We start from the raw sequence: 18,009 nt of genomic DNA, 5'->3' as shown, positions 1-18,009 counted from the left end.
ATCAACCAATTAAAATACCATGTTAAAAACTCTTTAGTGTCCGCTCTGGAGTCAGCTGCGTGTGGGAAAGTTTTCAGGACTGTGGGCTTTGTGGTTTCTTGCCAGCATACCAATCTGCATTTTTATTTGTCTTAACTTCAAAAGGGAGGGGAAAAAAACTGCTGGAGAGAGTGTGACTGTTTTAGAGCTGTTATATACTCATACTGAATATTTAACACCGTCTAATACAATTGAATTTGTATTTAACAAAAATTAAAAAACAAATTTAAGACATCTCGGTAGCCATTATTGTAAACAAATGAAAATAGGATCACAGCATGAATCATTACTTTCTTATCTTTACATTTACCATGAGATATATGATGCACTGCAGTTTACTAAAGCTGCTACATATTAAAAAGGATTAATATAGGATCAACAAGAAAAATACAAATTAAAAAAAAAAATCAGTCAACTTTCCATGAAGATCTGTGAAATAAATTTACAGTATGTAAAACTCCAATGTGTTTACATGCTATAATGTTTGTAAACAGTGGCTTAAAAATTTTCCATGTTAACTTTTTTTTTTTAATTAAAAAAATGTAAGAAAAGCTATAAATTTCCATAAACATACAAATTGTTGAAGTAAAACAAATGGTTTGAAAAATTGTGTAGGTGCAAGAACTGCCACACATTGTAAAGGTGGTGCTGGTGTTTCACAAAATGAGATTTTCTATAAAGTCAAATAAAATATAGGAGACATTCCAGTACAAGAGGTGACAGTTATTCCCAAGGAATGGTCCTTACTTTCAGATAAAACAAGGATATTATTGATTAGACAAACATCAAGTATATAAACAAACATTTACATCATTGTTCTTTTTTCACATATATTAAGAACAAAGTAATTAAAGTCCTTTAAAATTAATTTTAAATAACTTAATTCGAATAGTGTCCTTTCCAGAACAAGTTTAATGCTTTCTTTCGGTCTCCGTTTCTGTCTGGTTGTCCCTTATTGCCCAAGTTTGGATCTTTCCTGAGCCGAACAATGTGTAATAAAAGGCTCCAAATACACACAGTCCTGCTGACAGATAGAAGACCTTCCTCCAGCCCATCAGAGTATGCTTTAAGGAGAAAGAAGTATTGTTAGGAAAGGAGTTTCTAACAACTGTGTTATAAGCAAGTCTAGGCATCGTTTAAAAATTTATGTAATGGCAGCTCACATCTTTGGCAAGTTGACCGACTGCGATTGGGGCTAGTACTCCGGGGATAGTGCCTAAAGTGTTGGTGATCCCATGCAGTATGCCAACATACCTGAGTACATGGGATATTAAGAGAAGAACAAAGATGACATCAATCAATGCACTGTATTATACTGTACACATAATACTGTGCAAACTGCAGTGTTATTCATATATGTGCAAAATTCAAGGTCTATATTACAAATAAAATATTTGAAGATTTCATACTGGTTTTTCTGCTGAAAACCTTTGTGTAATTTATTAACATGAACAATAATGATGGGGGGAAGTTTATAACAGAAAATCACACAAGATATTCAACAATATGAAATCTGTAAATATTTTATTTCTAACACTGAATTTCAATAATGCCCTGCATAAATAAGTACGACTGAAAATGGAATTCATTTAGTGAATGTTTTCCCATCGTTACTGTTTGCCACTAAATAATTACGGACTGGTCATGTGAATGAAAATAAAAGGGTGGTCTCTGACTTTTGCAGAGTACTGTAGGTTATAGGTATAGCATCTTTCTACACAAATGAGACAGAGGTCAAGGATTGGAACAAGGAAGCCTGTGATATCAGAAAATCCTAGTGCCCATACTGAGGAGCAATATCGATCAGGTTAACGAAGACTCCAGCTGCACTGATGCCCCCAAGAGTGGTGGACAGAGTGAGAAAGGTAACAGCTAGGATGCCACTGCACCCGGAGTATCCAACAGCAACCAGGAGTCCTGCTGGTATGAGCAAACCTGAAGAAACACAAAGATACATAAATCCAGTGTGGCTCAGAAGAGGATGGGTTCCCTTTTAAGTCTGGCTCCTCTCAGGTGTTTTCCTCATGTCCTCTCACAGCATTGTTCCTTTACATCATTGCTCATTAGGAATCTAAAACCACAGCGCATCTGGATTTCTGTAAAGCTGCTTTGTGATAATATCAATATTTAAAGTGATATGCAATTACATTTATATTTAATTAGTTTATCACCAAAGTTAAGAAGACATATCCATTTCATGATAACTGAAACCGAACTCAATTGCTGTCACTAACCTACAAAAGTGAAGATTTTCCGGACAGCGGTTACACTTAGCACCTCCCTCTCCAAAAGATAGTCAGCACAAACACCTGAGAGCACGGAGAACAACCAGCCACCCAAGTAGGGTAACGCCGACAGGAAGGAGTTCTACGCAGCAGAGTAAGAGAACATCAGATGATATGTCTTCATCTCATGAATAGTGCTTGTTTGATTTTTGTCCAAGTGTGGTTGACCTATTTATACCTAGTATTTGTATGCAATTATAACACAGTACTGTAAGACACTAAGTGGTCAGTGGGATAAAACCTTTAAACAGTCTAACCTGGCGCAGGTCAAAGTGCAGCACTGTGTCCATGTAGGTAGGCAGCGAGGTAAGCAGAGTGTAGTAAGACCAGTTAGCGCACACCTGTGTGATGATGATGGCCCAGAAAGGGCTTGAGCACACCATGGGGCGCAATGGCACTGACCAACCATGGGAACCTCCCTAAGAACATTATGTAGTAATGACATTTAGGTCCAAATATTATGTAAAACATTTAAAAGCATTATAGTTGATTATTACTAAATATTCAAACAAACCACTATTTACATTGCCAAGCTTAGCATCTGAGATGAGTCAGATTTTAATATCACTCATACCGCTTTTCGACCAACATGGAATGGGTTCTTGAACCAGTTCCATTCAGGATTCTTTGAATCTTGGTGCCAGCTAGTGAACCAGCCCACATTTCCATCAGTTTTGAGTGGAACTGTTATAATCAAGGATGAATCATCAATATAGGGCATTGCGCGATGGAAGTAAACAATAGTAGCAAGGTGGTGGATCGCACCGATTACCTGTGAGCTTTTGTTCTGTTATTGCAGATATTTGTTTTCATTAAAAAAAAAACCCAAATAAAAGAAACCCACAAGCATGGACCAACTACTAGTGATAAGAAGACACAAACTCTAAACTAATGACATGCCCACTGATGCCATGGTTCACACTGGAAAAAACAGCTATATTTTGGTTCCAGCTGGAAATCAAATTTTCAGGCTCTGAACCAATGTATTTTTGGTCAAAACGCACTAACCAGTTCAAAAATTGGTGCGTAACCCAGAATAGAAACCGTTCCATGTTGGTGGAAAAGGGGTATCACTAAGTATAACTTCAAACGTGTCCAGAGCAAAAATACTCCACTGTTTTGTAACTCATATTATTAACAGACAACGAATAAATTATTATTTACTGACAATCACCTCTGAGCCTATAGAATTGATAATGTATTTTCTTTCTCGGTCACTTATTCTTGAATGTGTGCGAGGTTCATCTGACACCATGATGAACCATAGTACTGCCCAAAGACATCCTGCTCCCCCTGGTGGCAAATCGTAAGAAGAGAGACGAATTGCTATGTCAGTCAAGGCTAAAAATGTGTCAAAATTTAGTCCACTGCAAAAAGATTTTTTCATTATTCTTTCAAACCAAATGACATTTTTATTTATAAATGCATGATGACAAGCCAAGTTTAGTTACCACACATATTATTGCAAATCACACAAGATGTGTGACTCTTCTCATTATCTCCAGCCGCTTTATCCTGTTCTACAGGGTCGCAGGCAAGCTGGAGCCTATCCCAGCTGACTACGGGCGAAAGGCGGGGTACACCCTGGACAAGTCGCCAGGTCATCACAGGGCTGACACATAGACACAGACAACCATTCACACTCACACCTACGGTCAATTTAGAGTCACCAGTTAACCTAACCTGCATGTCTTTGGACTGTGGGGGAAACCGGAGCACCCGGAGGAAACCCACGCGGACATGGGGAGAACATGCAAACTCCACATAGAAAGGCCCTCGCCGGCCACGGGGCTCGAACCCGGACCTTCTTGCTGTGAGGCGACAGCGCTAACCACTACACCACCGTGCCGCCCCACTATAAAAGGTATTTAAGCAATTGTGTATATTTGTGAAAAACAGTCTTCATTTGGGTTGAGTTAAAAATGAAGACATTAGAGGTAGCTAATTACCACATATGTAGAAGACTGCAGGCCACCCCAGACTGTGACATATGAAGCCTGTGAGAGGGAAAGCAATGAAAGCACCAAAATTTCCTCCTGCTCCTGAGATCGTAATCAGACGACTTCTTTCCAACGGAGGGGCCCAACAGGCCCACATAGCCATCATGGCAGGGAATGTCACACCCTAAACACATAAAACACTTCTTTGTTCAGGTTTGGTCAGTAGTATTGCATGAAAATGAATTGTGAAAATGTTATTGATTAAATTTTAAAAAAAAAGAAAAAAGTCTGTTTACCTCTCCCAAACCCTCCAGAACCCTTAGTGCACACAGCCAATTAACCCCAAGTTCAGCAGCTAGAGGAGTGAGGATGGTGAGGACAGCTGTACCCAAAACCCCTCCTCCAAGAAATTTGCTCCCACCACAGCGACCTGACAGATAGCCTCCGGGGACCTGGGTGAAAAGGTACCCAAAGAAGAATGCACCCAGTAGTACTCCCTGAGTCTGAGGAGTCCATGGGTATTTTGGTGCCTGAGAGACATTAGAATGAGACAATGAAATATAAAGCAAACCATTACAGTACATATGACAGGAACCACAGTCTGGCCTTTAAACAAAATTATCCATCACTCACATTCCTTTTTACAATGCTATGGCTGGGAGAGTGGACTAAAACACTCACCCCATCTGACTTATCAGGATTTTCACTGCTGTTGTTAGAGGTAGAAGATGCTGGGCATTCATTTGATTCACTCTCATTGAAAGATGGCTGGGTTGTATTGACCATAGCGACCATGGCGACACTGAGATTGACCCGGAGCCCATACACCACAGCAAAGCCAAGGAACATCATGAAGGCCAGGTTGTATCGTACAGAGCAGCACTGAGGAGACACTGTCACACACAGTATATATAAAATCTGACACCTCAAAAAAAAGTGGGGAAACGTGATGTGAGCTTTGTCAAAGTCAACATGCGCTACGTTCACACTGCAAGGCTTAATGCTCAATTCCGATTTTTTTGTGAAATCCGATTTGTATGTGATCCTCAGTATGAACGAAAAGCGACCTAAAAGTGTTCCGCATGCGCATTGCAGGATACGACGACGTCACACGCAGTGAGCATGGCCAGTGTTTACGGAAGTAAAACCACCCGGTTGCGGTATGACCCATCCAATCTAGCTTGAATAGCTGTATCCCCCCAAATGGAAATCAGCTCCCTAACCTCTTCGTCCTTCCATTGAGAAGATTCAGAACCTTCACAGCCCGAAGCGTCCCTCGCATTGATGTCATGTGCAGGGGCGCAGATATGTTTTTTGAACTGGGGGGGACAAAAAACTGGGGGGGGACAAAGCTGCCAGCAAACCAACCCCAACATGCCTGTCAAACTTGTTGTGGGTTACCATAGCAACCAAGCTCGAGCTCGCAACCTGTGCAGTCTGCGCAGCTCAACCAACCGAATATCAGTCTTTGTTTTATTTTATGTGAGTTGTTGCAACTATGTATACACTGCCGTGCACCTCAATAAACCGAATGGTAATTAGTCTTTTGATTTTTCCGTGAGGTTTGCCTTATGCAAAGTGGGGGGGACCGAACGAAGTGAATTTAAATCTGGGTGGGACGAATCCCACCCGTCCCACCCTCTATCTGCGCCCGTGATTATGCGCCATGTTGTTGTAACTTTTTTTGAGAGACCCGCCGCCTACTTCAGCGCAGAATAGTGACGTTTGTGGCTTGTTGATGACGTGTAAGTCGGATGAATGTGACCTGGCGGTTCAGACTGAAGTCGCATATGAAAAGAGCGGATAGGAATCGGAATTAGGACCACATATCCAAACGGCCTGGGTCGGATTTGAAAAAATCGGATCTGTGTCGTTCATATTGTCAATAAAAGATCGGATACAGGTCACATATGGGCGAAAAGATCGGATTTGAGTCACTTCAGCCTGCAGTGTGAACGTAGCCATGAAGAACTAATGATGTAAATCCAGGATCTGAATCAGAAACACATTGTTAGTAGTGTTCTAAATAGCAGAGCTAGTAAAACTAGTTAACAGAGGACAAACATAGCAACACCCACGGCAACTAAATATGCTTTAAAACCAACAGAAACAGACATTTCAGAAAATCTATACAACCCCTAGAAATTAGACACAAGTAGCCTGGATTTACCCATTAAATTTCCACTGACTAAGATCAGCTGACTCGAATAAGCTCTGTAGCCTGAAATAACACTGGGGAACAATTTGAAAAAAAATTTCTGTTGAGTTAGATTTTTTATGCTGATTAAAGCTAAAATTGGCATGCTGATTCCAAAATTACAGTCAGTTTTTTTCTAGCACGTCAAGTTTTTTCTCCACAGCTTACCCTCCAGATAAGCAAAATTCCACTGTAGTAAGACTATTTGAAGGTTATGGAAGAACATTATCAGGGTAGATGGGATGTGCATATGATGGCTGACTATTGTTAGAGCATCGAACGCGATAGTCCTCAAGTTGAACACTCCAGAAAGAGCTATAAACATACATTTTTACCTTAACAATTTGCACAGGCAGCATGGTGGTGTAGTGGTTAGCACGGTTGCCTCACAGCAAGAAGGTTCCGGGTTCGAACCCAGTGGCCGGCGAGGGCCTTTCTGTGTGGGGTTTGCATGTTCTCCCTGTGTCTGCGTGGGTTTCCTCCGGGTGCTCCGGTTTCCCCCACAATCCAAAGACATGCAGTTCAGTTAACATGGGGCGGCCTTGGGCTGAGGTGCCCTTGAGCAAGGTACCGAACCCTTGACTGCTCCCTGGGCGCTCTGGTGTGGCTGCCCACTGCTCTGAGTGTGTGCGTGTGTTCACTGCTTCAGATGGGTTAAATGCAGAGGATGAATTTCACTGTGCTTGAAGTGTGCATGTGACGAATAAAGGTTTCTTCTTCTTGCACACAATTATAATTACAGTAGCCATATCCTTTGTAAAAACATAGTGTTAAATAAACATTGCAGTCATGCCTGTTTCTTTCATATTTCACTGCATGTCAATATTTGTAAATTTTTATAAAACAAGCACATATCTGTTAAGTACAGTATTTTTCATATTTTTTAAGAAAACGGGGATCCTATAGTTCAAAAACTTGACGTGATAGAGAAAAACTGAGATCAGTTTTGGATTCCGCACCCAAAAATTAGTTAAAAACAGCTGTCAGACGTAACTCAACAAAAATTGTGTTCCCCAGTGTAATCGAAAACAGGCTTAAAAAGTTTCATCATATTTTACTATCATACTTTACTATTCCAGGATGAACTCTAAGGCCACATTAAATCATAATCCATAGAAGTACTCTTTATATGAAATTAATATTCATATAAATGTAACTCTTTATAAGAAATCAACCTGTATATTGTTCTGCTTGTTTCTGCAGCAGTGGTGTTTCCTCTTCTTCCTGATCCTCCACAGTAGAGTTAATAGACCATTCATCATGCAGGACCATGGTAAATGTTCAAGTGCAACAGTTTTAAGATATGCTCATCAAACCATAGTGTCCACAAGTCCTACATCAGAAAACAAATCAGATAAATAGCCTTCTATTGATCTCTGAACTTCAGAAAAATTAATATCAATAAACACAGTTCAACAGTTCAGAGAAAACAGTGTACTTTGCAATGATTTCCTATTACATAACTTACCAAACAGAGAAACTCCAGGATGAGGTGTATTGTGACTAGTCGCTGAGCCAAACTGCTTTCAGGACTTTTTTCAGGGTTCACTTAGTCCTGTATGTGGAAGGAAAACTTGTGGTCATCAGTAATTTAAAAGTATACCTTCATAAAAATTCAAGCTAAACAATTCTGTTCTCGTCCTATTTGACATCTGAAACTGTAAATGCTGTACTCACAATAATATGATATGGAGAACCACATGACTGCAAAAATAATAGCATATGACTACCACTCTTGCTGTTTAGGGAATGAGGACCTCGGAAACTGGTTTCACAACTCGAAGTGCATACTTATTTTTCTTTTAATCACACTTCAGTGACTTTAGTTCCTTTTTCCTTTCACATGCGCGTGCGCACACACACATGGCACTGGGTAACTCAGCTCTCTCTCTCTGATTACCAGCTTCCATTTGAAAGAACACAGAAAACACACAAAAGTAAACTGCCAGTAATCAAACACAAGTAAAACTCATCACATGTCACCTGCCGGTTCTACTGGACTCCTCGCTGCCCACAGCTGACGCTTAACCACAACCCTGCTGCCACAATGACCAACTGAAGTTCCCCAGGAATCAGGACTCTGGTCAAGTCCACTCACTTAAATATTGTTGTAACAACTGATGTTATTAACTAATATTGTTATAGTATCTACTTAAAACTGTGCAAGGTTTCTATTCAGGATATCTGTAAATTGATTTTATTACACTGAACATTCAGGAGGATCTGTTAATTCAGATTCATCTCATCTCATCTCATTATCTCTAGCCGCTTTATCCTTCTACAGGGTCGCAGGCAAGCTGGAGCCTATCCCAGCTGACTACGGGCGAGAGGCGGGGTACACCCTGGACAAATCGCCAGGTCATCACAGGGCTGACACAGAGACAAACAACCATTCACACTCACATTCACACCTACGGTCAATTTAGAGTCACCAGTTAACCTAACCTGCATGTCTTTGGACTGTGGGGGAAACCGGAGCACCCGGAGGAAACCCACGCGGACACGGGGAGAACATGCAAACTCCACACAGAAAGGCCCTCGCCGGCTGCTGGGCTCAAACCCAGGACCTTCTTGCTGTGAGGTGACAGCACTAACCACTACACCACCGTGCCACCCTGTGCAGTCCAAAGTAGTAATAATAATAATAATAATAATAATAATAATAATAATAATAAAAGAAAAAAAACTCACTTATGATATTTATAAACTCATATGTTCAAAATTTATATTATTTATATATTCTGTAAAGCTGTTATATGACAGTCAGTTGTTAAAAGTGTTATACAAATAAAACTGAAATTAATTCAAATCCTCAGTGTGTATTATTCGTGTTATACACTTATTCCGTCTGTACAACAAATTAAACACCACAAAACTAAAACATATCAAACTGTTGCTTTATATGATAATTTCTATAGTATAGTATAAAGTGACAGAAGAAATTATATATACATTATCTCATATTATTCTCGTTATTCTTACCAGAGTGTTACTGTTCAGTCAGAAGATGCTGGTGTAGAATTAGAGGCGTTTTGTCGGGTGCTAACTAAATATCACTTTATTATTTCTAAGTACGTTTAACTGAGAAAAAGTCCAGTTGGTTCTTGTTGTTATAACTTGTGTGTGTTAAGCATCACAGCTCTTTGACAGCTGCACTGTATAAACACACCAGCACCGGCCGCTCTTCTGTTGGGTCGCTGCTGAATTCAGGAAGTGACGTAACCACCGAGCGCATGTCGTTTCGATCATGTGACTGGAAAAACAGGGAAGTGACCGGTAGTTGGATTTTATCCGCTACGTAGCGCTGCTCTCTAACACATGCGGATTGACTGAAGGAGCTTCTTTCAGCTTTGCATCTTCCAACCATGTTCTAAAATACTAATGTTTTCCAGCTATAAGGCGAAAGCAAGCACGCCGGTTTATTTCAGGGCTGTCATATGATTCATTGCTGAATTCAGGAAGTAGATCAGTAAGTGAAAGCAGTTTTGAATCATTACATTGTTATACGTGTTTATTAACTGTAAGGCATGCTCAGTTAGAGGACGCATGAAAAGGAAGGAGACTTTGATGGATTAAACAGTGCAGGACTTCAAGCAAAAACTCCCTGACAATGTATGACGTCATAACAATGCCTTACCCTTATTTGCAGCTGGAAAAAAACAACTCCTTGTTTCTGGTTATTTGTTCTGTAGAATTTCGCTCTTGAGCAATCACATGCTTTTCTGTTCCTGTCCTGTGGTCTCTGTAAATTTCCCAGTTGTGTTGTGTTGTGTTCCTCTGTAGATTAAACATGGCATCGCTGCTGTTCTTTGGATCACTGCTTTTACTCTCAGGAGCAGCTCATGGGTCCAATAACTCCATCCCTCTGGTCATGTGGCATGGAATGGGTAAGCCCACTACTGTGTATTAACTATTATACTATATCATATATAAATAAAGGGATAAATGGAATGCATTCATCTCTTGTATTCCAGTAGAGTAATGCATTAAAGCTAGGGTAGGCAGTTTATTTTAGAAGCATTTGTGTGATATTTCTTGAAATTCTCTTTGCATTCTGACAGAAATTAATAAATCAAAAGCTTCTTCTTCTTTCTGTGAGGGGTCACCATAGCAGATCTTTTATGCACATTTGAGTTGGCATAGGGTTTTTTTTTTTAAACACTGGATGCCCTTCCTGACGCAATCCTCCCCAGTCTATCTGGGCTTGGGACGGGCACCAAGTATGCACTGGCTTGTGCAACCTCAGTGGTTGGGTATTTTACCTAATCTGCATCTCTTTGGACTGTGGGGGAAACTGGAGCACCCAGAGGAAACCCACACAGGCACAGGGAGAACATGCAATCTCCACACAGAAAGGCCCCCGTCAGCCGTGACCTTCGAACCCAGAACCTTCTTGCTGTGAGGCGACAGTGCTAAACACTGCACCACTGTGCTGCCCTAATAAATATATCATAAACACTGACTGACTGACTGTAAAAAAAAAAATCCATCATCTGTGGCAGTCGCAGGGCTGTGAAAAGTCTGTCCAGTCAATTCATTCAGTCCAAATGAAATGATTGGATGGCCTACATGCCTATCTACCTACGTACCTACCTGCCACTCATTGGGCATGACTGGAGTCTTCTACAAGGCTATGTAGACTTATTGCAGACATGTTGCTCAAGCTAGTGAGGTAGTTGTTTTTGCATGTGTGAATGAGACATGATATAATTTGATATGACAACAGCAGTAGTCAGGCACAGGGAGAACATGCAAACTCCACATAGAAAGGCCCTTGTCAGTCGTGACGTTCAAACCCAGAACCTTCTTGCTGTGAGGCAGTTTTGCATTTTGGAAGGAGGGCTGAAGGGAGAGGGTGGGATTTTTCAGTTGCATACTTTCAAAATCAGTGGCAAGACTGAGCAAGATGGCTGGTGATAGAGATGAATGCAGCAGATGGCCACGGCTCCTTCTGTGCCCCACTATGCCCTGAGCCTTCTGCAAGGCCTGCTGGTTCGCCTTCTTGGCCGTTGGACCTACTGTTGGTCACCTCTGCCCCGTCAGTGCAAGTCCAGACTACGCATGCTTGGGAAGGGTGTTCAACCTACAATGATGCCAGGCTAAGACCAAGGTCCTAAACGAGGTCATTCGTGAATTCCTGTTCGCCGACGACTGTGCCTTGAGCAGCAGCTCTGAATCTGGCATGCAGGCTTGTATGGACCTCCTTTCTACTGTTTGCGATGACTTCGGCCTCACCATCAACACTAAGAAAACTGAAGTCATGTACCAGCCGGCCCCAGGCAAGGAGTACACAGAGCCTGCCATTCAAGTTCAAGGGCAGAGACTTGAGGCAATCAGCAAGTTCACATATCTCGGTAGCACGCTGTCCAGAGATGTCTGTGCCGACGTCGAAGTGACCAGCCTGATCGCAAAGGCCAGTGCAGCTTTCGGCAGACTGCGTTCCACAGTCTGGGAGCGCAGAGGCATCAGCCTAGAAACCAAGCTGAAAGTGTACAGGGCGGTCATCTTACCAACACTGTTGTATGCTTGTAAGACCTGAACTGTGTACGCAAGCCAGGCCAGAAAGCTCCAGCACTTCCACACCACCTGTCTGCGGCGCCTGTTGCATATCCGGTGGCAGGGCAGAATCCCAGACACTGAAGTTCTTGAGTGTGCGGGACTACCAAGCATCCATTGCCTGCTTCAGAAGGCCCAGCTCGGATGGGCAGGACATCTCGTCCGCATGCCTGATGACTGACTTCCAAAGAGACTGTTCTACGGCGAACTGTGTGAAGGGAAGCGCTCTCGCAGCCGCCCAAAGAAACGCTTTAAAGACAGCCTAAAGGAGTCCCTAAGGAGCTTTGACATCAACCTGGACACCTGGGAAGAATCGGCGGCGGACAGACCAGGATGGAGAACCCAAATCCACAGCGGTGCCCTGCAGTCCAAGCAGCATCTCACTGAAGCAGCAGAAGAGAAGAGAGCTAGTAGGAAAGTGCGTGCTAGCAGCAGCAGTCTAATACCAGATCATGTGTGCTCCATGTGCGGGAGGGGGTTCTGAGCTCACATTGGCCTCGTCAGCCATACATGAACACACAACAAACAGTAAACGATGGAGATGTCAGTGGTCCTCATTGAAACACGATGGAAGAGAGAAAGAGAGAGGGACTTTCACAATCAAGCTTACTGTCACTGGTTTCTTCAACATTGCATCCCCTAGCTTTAACACACTATGACCTTGTACATTAATAGACCACAAGCAATGCAAACAAGATTATGAACACTTGAATTCTTATTTGTTTGAATGTTTACTCAATACTAATAAGCTGTGGTGGTGAAGCGTTGCCACCTCATAACTCTCGGGTCCAGGGTTTGATTGTGAGCTTGGGTTATGGTCTGTGTGGAGTTTCATATGTTTTCGTGTTGGTTTCCTCTTGGTCCTCTGGTTTCCTCCTTCTGTCCAAAAATATGCAGGTTGGTGGATTGGTGAAGGTAAATTGCTCCTAGGTATAAGTGTGTGTGTGAATGTTGCCCTGTGATGAACTGATGTCCCATGGTGTCCCAGGGATTGGCTCAAAATTCCTTACCAGGATAAAGTGCTTACTGAAGTTGAATGAATAAATAAATTATATAAGGATAAGACAAGCCTTTATTAATCCCTCATGGGGAAGCTAAAGGTGTCCATGTGGCATGATAGTAAGAATAAGAAAAGTGAAGTGGAAAATAAAATTAAATAAATAAATAAAGACCTGACACACACACACACACAGTATTTTCCATTGTGTTTGTATAGGGGATAACTGCTGCAACCCTCAGAGCATGGGTGCTATAAAGAAAATGGTGGAAGAGGAACTGCCTGGTATATACGTGCTGTCTCTCATGATTGGAAAGACTATCATGCAGGTACTCAAGTTAAATGTCATGTGTTTTTACGTTTTGTTGTCGTTTTTTAGCTTTTGTTTGCTTTTTTTTTAATGTCAGAAAGGAACCAGTGCAGTTTTAAAGGTTTTTTTTTGTTTGCTTGTTTGTTTTGCTCCTTAATCTGTATTTCAGGACACAGAAAGTGGATTTTTCGTGGATGTTAATGAACAAGTGGCCTTTGTGTGTAATACAATAGCACAGGACCCTAAACTGAAGGGAGGATACAATGCAATGGGCTTCTCTCAGGGTGCACAGTTTCTGTAAGTACAGTGATACTGGAGTCAGTCCTTGATTTAGAAAAAGACTTTGTCACATTTCCTCATCTGCATTTAACCCATCTGAAGCAGTGAACACTTGCATGCGCACACAAGTGAGGAATGAGCACACCCACACACACATACCCAGAACAGTGGGCAGCTATGCTACAGCGCCTGGGGAGCAGTTGGGGAATAGGTGCCTTACTCATTGGCACTTCAGCCATGATACAGAAGGAGGGGAAAGTTCTATTCATTCACTTAACTCCCCCCACATTTTTCCTGCCCAGGAATCAAACCAGCGACCCTTTGGGCTCAAGGCTGCTTCTCTAACCTTCAGGCCATGGCTGAAGTGTGAAAAATGATTGTGATGATCTGGAGTGAGAAGAAAACACTCTGATTTTCTCTCTTTTTGTGCTTTTCTTTTTCTCAGACGTGCTGTAGCACAGAGATGTCCTTACCCTCCAATGAAGACTCTCATCTCAGTAGGTGGACAGCAACAAGGTAGTGAAACAACTGTTCATTTGCTAACAGGAAATGTGCAAGTGTTTGACATTTGTAAATCATATCCACCAGTTCAGGGACTCAACCTGGAAAAAAAAAAATGTGTGTGTGTGTATATATATATATATATATATATATATATATATATATATATATATATATACACACTGATGTGTAGACTATAACAGGGAAACTTAGGTATGTATAAATATTACATATAGTTAACCATTTCAGGTAGCACAATCTGTATCACATTTCCAAATATGATGCGTTTATTATACTGACATGTTACTTACTATCTTTGCTCAGGTTTCATTATCAAGTCCCTTTCATTTCCTTCCTTTTCTTGGGTTGTCAGTTTTGTTGTTCTGCATTGTTACACAGGAGTTTACGGTTTGCCTCGATGCCCTGGTGAAAGTTCTCATTTTTGCGACTGGATCCGGAAGGCACTGAACTCTGGGGCCTACACAGATGCAGTGCAGAAACAGTGAGATTGTGATTTTCTTTTGCAGTGGTGACAGTTTTAGAGATAGCCAGTGATTATTCTTGGCCATGGAAACTGAGTTGTTATCTTTTATCTTAGTGTGGTTGAATAGTCAAATCTGATTGGTCAGATGGTGTTAATTTTCTATAAAAGTAGCTCTGACAGTAGTGCTGGCTGTAATTCAAATCCCAGGTTTAAATCAGTGCACTTGTTCTAATATGGTATCATTTCATAGCAACTTGTATGCTGGATGCTTCGTATAATCTAAGCCTAATAATAAACAGATGCGTAATTTTAAAGTTGTTTAAAAGTGATAAATATGTACAGTAGTTGATGTTTAACGTTTATGCAAGGAGTCTCCAGTGTCAGTGCTTTTGAATGGTCAGTAAATTCTCTGACTTGTCTTCATGACTGAGGTCTTTGCACTTTTTTTTTTCGTCTTATTACAATATACTGAAAAAACAAAAGCTGGTGAGTGAACAACTGCATACCTGCTTTCATATAAGTGAGAACAGGAACTAACTTCTTGCAAAAATGTTAAACCATATTAAATGCAACGATAATTGCATGACATGTTGTTCATTAATAAATAAACTGTTGGTAAAATGCTGTGGCATATGAGGAATAAAACACTTCGGGATGTGATATTGGGAAATAATCAACTTTGGGTAGTAATACATCACACCATCCAACTGTTGACTATTTTCCAAGAAATAAACTCGCCCCCAAGTGTTTTATTCCTTACTTAACCATGCACATTCTTTTTGCTTTAGCTTGGTGCAGGCGCAGTACTGGCACGATCCGCTCAACAATGACTTGTACAAACAGCATAGCCTGTTTCTTGCTGATATAAATCAAGAGCGGGTATGTCACTCTTTTTCCCAAATGGAATAAAGGAATCTCATTAATGAATTGTGTTATAAGTTGCATGTGCTGGGTTAGTCTTCTAGTACGATAAGAACAAATTTGATAGTGTCTGTATCTCCTTGCCATTTTTTAAAGGTGGTGAATGAAACCTACAAGAAGAACCTCATGAATTTGGAGAAGTTTGTAATGGTTAAGTTTCTACAAGACACCATTGTGGACCCTGTGATATCCGAGGTAATAAAAGGTCTGGCATTATAATTCTATTTAGTTGAACACCTTTGCTTACTTTACTTCTTCTCTCAGTGGTTTGGCTTCTTCAAAATTGGTCAGGCTGAGGAGACTGAGACTTTGCAGGAAAGTGCCTTATATAAAGAGGTAAGCATTGCACAGATGTCCCTTTCCTAGGTAAATAATAACTTCAACATTTCTTTCAGACTTTTCTACATTTTTATTCCATCTATGATGAGAAACATTCAAGCAGAAATAAGGTTAAAGCCCACAAGCTTCCATTCCACTACCTGTTTTGCAAGTGAAATTTCACACCAAGATACCATCAGTGTGTTTTGTGATGTTTTGTAGGATCGCCTGGGACTGGCACTGATGGATAAAGCTGGAAAACTAGTGTTTCTTACCAGTGATGGAGATCACTTACAGTTTAATGAAGAATGGTTCAAAGAAAAATTAATCCCCTATTTGCGGTAATCCCCCCCAAGCTGTCTGTTTTAATACCAGATCAGCAACAAGAAGAGGCAAAACTGATATACTCACATACCCCAATGTTGGAATACTTCTGTATATCAATCTGACACATTATGTACTAACTATAAATCAGCTTCATTTTATTGCACTGATGTTTTGCTTCATTAAGCTGACCTAATTTAAATCAGATTCACCTGACTCTCAACCTGAATTCATAACGCTTAAAAATGTCAAAGTCTAGTTCTTAAATTTGAGTTCCGAACATATAAACAGTTGAATAATCTGTACTTTGTGTTCTTTCATGTGGTTGTAAAAAGTCATGGAAAAACATTTGGACTTCTCCATAGGAACCTGTAGTAAGTACACTCAATTTTGGCCAATCACAACAAAGGTTTCTAATCTTACTTTAACAAGAGAGCTTTTTAACCTGGAAACTTTACAAGGAAAGAAACAGCCTGAAATTACATGGCCTCAATTTTCACAATCAAGTGACTTCTGAATATTCTCCTTAAATTATTTATTTTTAAAACTTTAATTTTTTTCAACTTATTGGTTTTATTTGTACGTGATGTTTTAAGACCTAAATTTCAGATAATTGAATTCAGATTAGCTAAATTTAATTATTTTATAGTTTCAGTGAAAATCTTAAGTAAATTCAAATTATGCAGCTCTGTTTTCTTCAAGCTTCATCGAACATGGGGTTCAGGTTCGGGTGTATCTGATTTACCAAACCGACTGATTACATAGCTATCACATTCTAGTGGGAATGTGCATTTTATGTAAAGGCATCTAATAAAAAGTCTAATCTTCCAATTCTCAGTTTGTTTTAATTGATTCTCCCAGGCTCTGTGATTGAGTCCTCCCCCCCCAAATCCTGACTGAAAACCCATCTCTTCACACTGTATTACAGCATTTAACCTCGTGTGTCCAATTTAAATGTTCTGTATTTTTGGTTGTCTACTCTGTTCATCAACCTTGGGCTGGGAAATGCAATATGTACCGTAAGTTTGTTTGATGATTTGGGCACACTAATGAATTTAAAGGTAAAGCAGATAACATTGTGGAGTTTTAAGACCACCCCAAGATAACACAATACAAAGGCATTTGTTTGGAAATCTAAAGAAATGTGTGGAGTGCAATTTTAAGAACAGAGCTACTGGTCCATCACTCAAACACCTCCCCAGAGGATACAGTCAGTGATGGCTTCATGCCCAGTATCACTGTAACTTTACTTTTTTTTTTAGATTGACAGATTACCATCTGCTTAAACTCCACTGCATTGAAGTCCTCTTGCATAGCTATGACTTAAAATATATTCCCAGGCAGCCCAAAATGCAGATTTGTACCTTTCTTGGATGGTTTTGTAAATGTAATCCCAGTTATTTCTCTCCCTTGGGGAAGATAAACCTACAGTGGTGCTTGAAAGTTTGTGAACCTTTTAGAATTTTCTATATTTCTGCATAAATAAGACCTAAAACATCAGATTTTCACACAAGTCCTAAGAGTAGATAAAGAGAACCCAGTTAAACAAATGAGACAAAAATATTATACTTGGTCATTTATTTCTTGAGGAAAATGATCCAGTATTACATATCTGTGAGTGGCAAAAGTATGTGAACCTTTGCTTTCAGTATCTGGTGTGACCCCCTTGTGCAGCAATAACTGCAACTAAACATTTGCGGTTACTGTTGATCAGTCCTGCACACCAGCTTGGAGGAATTTTAGCCCATTCCTCCATACAGAACAGCTTCAACTCTGGGATGTTGGTAGGTTTCTTCACATGAACTGCTTGCTTCAGGTCCTTCCACAACATTTCGATTGGATTAAGGTCAGGACGTTG

The 18,009-nt window shown here is 40.6% G+C and overlaps 2 protein-coding genes across 4 annotated transcripts; one reads left to right on the top strand and one right to left on the bottom strand.

Moving 5' to 3' along the window:
• Positions 1–257: 257 nt before the first annotated feature.
• si:ch1073-513e17.1 (sialin) lies at positions 258–9,655 on the bottom strand. Of its 2 annotated transcripts, XM_060942941.1 has the most exons (13): positions 9,444–9,655; positions 8,139–8,364; positions 7,930–8,016; positions 7,637–7,794; positions 4,946–5,157; positions 4,561–4,794; positions 4,274–4,448; positions 3,499–3,617; positions 2,582–2,743; positions 2,274–2,406; positions 1,827–1,974; positions 1,203–1,293; positions 258–1,103 (listed from the first exon to the last, which is right to left on the bottom strand). In XM_060942941.1, the coding sequence occupies exons 4-13, from the start codon at positions 7,731–7,733 to the stop codon at positions 951–953; spliced, it is 1,524 nt and encodes a 507-aa protein (XP_060798924.1). In that variant the 5' UTR covers positions 7,734–7,794; positions 7,930–8,016; positions 8,139–8,364; positions 9,444–9,655; the 3' UTR covers positions 258–950. The 2 variants fall into 2 exon arrangements, with proteins under 2 accessions (XP_060798924.1, XP_060798923.1); XM_060942940.1 differs by lacking the exon at positions 8,139–8,364.
• A 106-nt stretch (positions 9,656–9,761) lies between these two features.
• ppt1 (palmitoyl-protein thioesterase 1 (ceroid-lipofuscinosis, neuronal 1, infantile)) lies at positions 9,762–16,982 on the top strand. 2 transcript variants are annotated; one of them, XM_060942938.1, is made up of 10 exons: positions 9,762–9,930; positions 10,245–10,348; positions 13,234–13,343; positions 13,494–13,621; positions 14,049–14,119; positions 14,504–14,606; positions 15,377–15,467; positions 15,606–15,704; positions 15,774–15,845; positions 16,050–16,982. In XM_060942938.1, exons 2-10 carry the CDS (start codon positions 10,252–10,254, stop codon positions 16,170–16,172), a joined length of 894 nt encoding a protein of 297 aa, XP_060798921.1. In that variant the 5' UTR covers positions 9,762–9,930; positions 10,245–10,251; the 3' UTR covers positions 16,173–16,982. The 2 variants fall into 2 exon arrangements, with proteins under 2 accessions (XP_060798921.1, XP_060798922.1); XM_060942939.1 differs by lacking the exon at positions 9,762–9,930 and adding an exon at positions 9,938–10,073.
• The last annotated feature ends 1,027 nt before the right edge of the window (positions 16,983–18,009 follow it).

Source organism: Neoarius graeffei, chromosome 16, assembly GCF_027579695.1.
Source record: "Neoarius graeffei isolate fNeoGra1 chromosome 16, fNeoGra1.pri, whole genome shotgun sequence".
Lineage (NCBI taxonomy): Eukaryota > Metazoa > Chordata > Actinopteri > Siluriformes > Ariidae > Neoarius > Neoarius graeffei.
Note: the sequence above shows the minus strand (reverse complement) of the source record. Positions and strands in the feature narration are given on the sequence as shown.

Excerpts from the sequence above, each read along its gene's own strand:
- si:ch1073-513e17.1 (XM_060942941.1), bottom strand. The coding sequence starts at position 7,733 with ATGGTCCTGCATGATGAATGGTCTATTAACTCTACTGTGGAGGATCAG. Across the intron at positions 5,158-7,636 it reads ACAAGCAGAACAATATACAG|TGTCTCCTCAGTGCTGCTCT; the intron begins GTTGATTTCTTA and ends TGTGTGTGACAG. Across the intron at positions 1,104-1,202 it reads TCGGTCAACTTGCCAAAGAT|CATACTCTGATGGGCTGGAG; the intron begins GTGAGCTGCCAT and ends TTCTCCTTAAAG.
- ppt1 (XM_060942938.1), top strand. The coding sequence starts at position 10,252 with ATGGCATCGCTGCTGTTCTTTGGATCACTGCTTTTACTCTCAGGAGCA. Across the intron at positions 14,120-14,503 it reads AGTAGGTGGACAGCAACAAG|GAGTTTACGGTTTGCCTCGA; the intron begins GTAGTGAAACAA and ends ATTGTTACACAG. Across the intron at positions 14,607-15,376 it reads ACAGATGCAGTGCAGAAACA|CTTGGTGCAGGCGCAGTACT; the intron begins GTGAGATTGTGA and ends TTTTTGCTTTAG.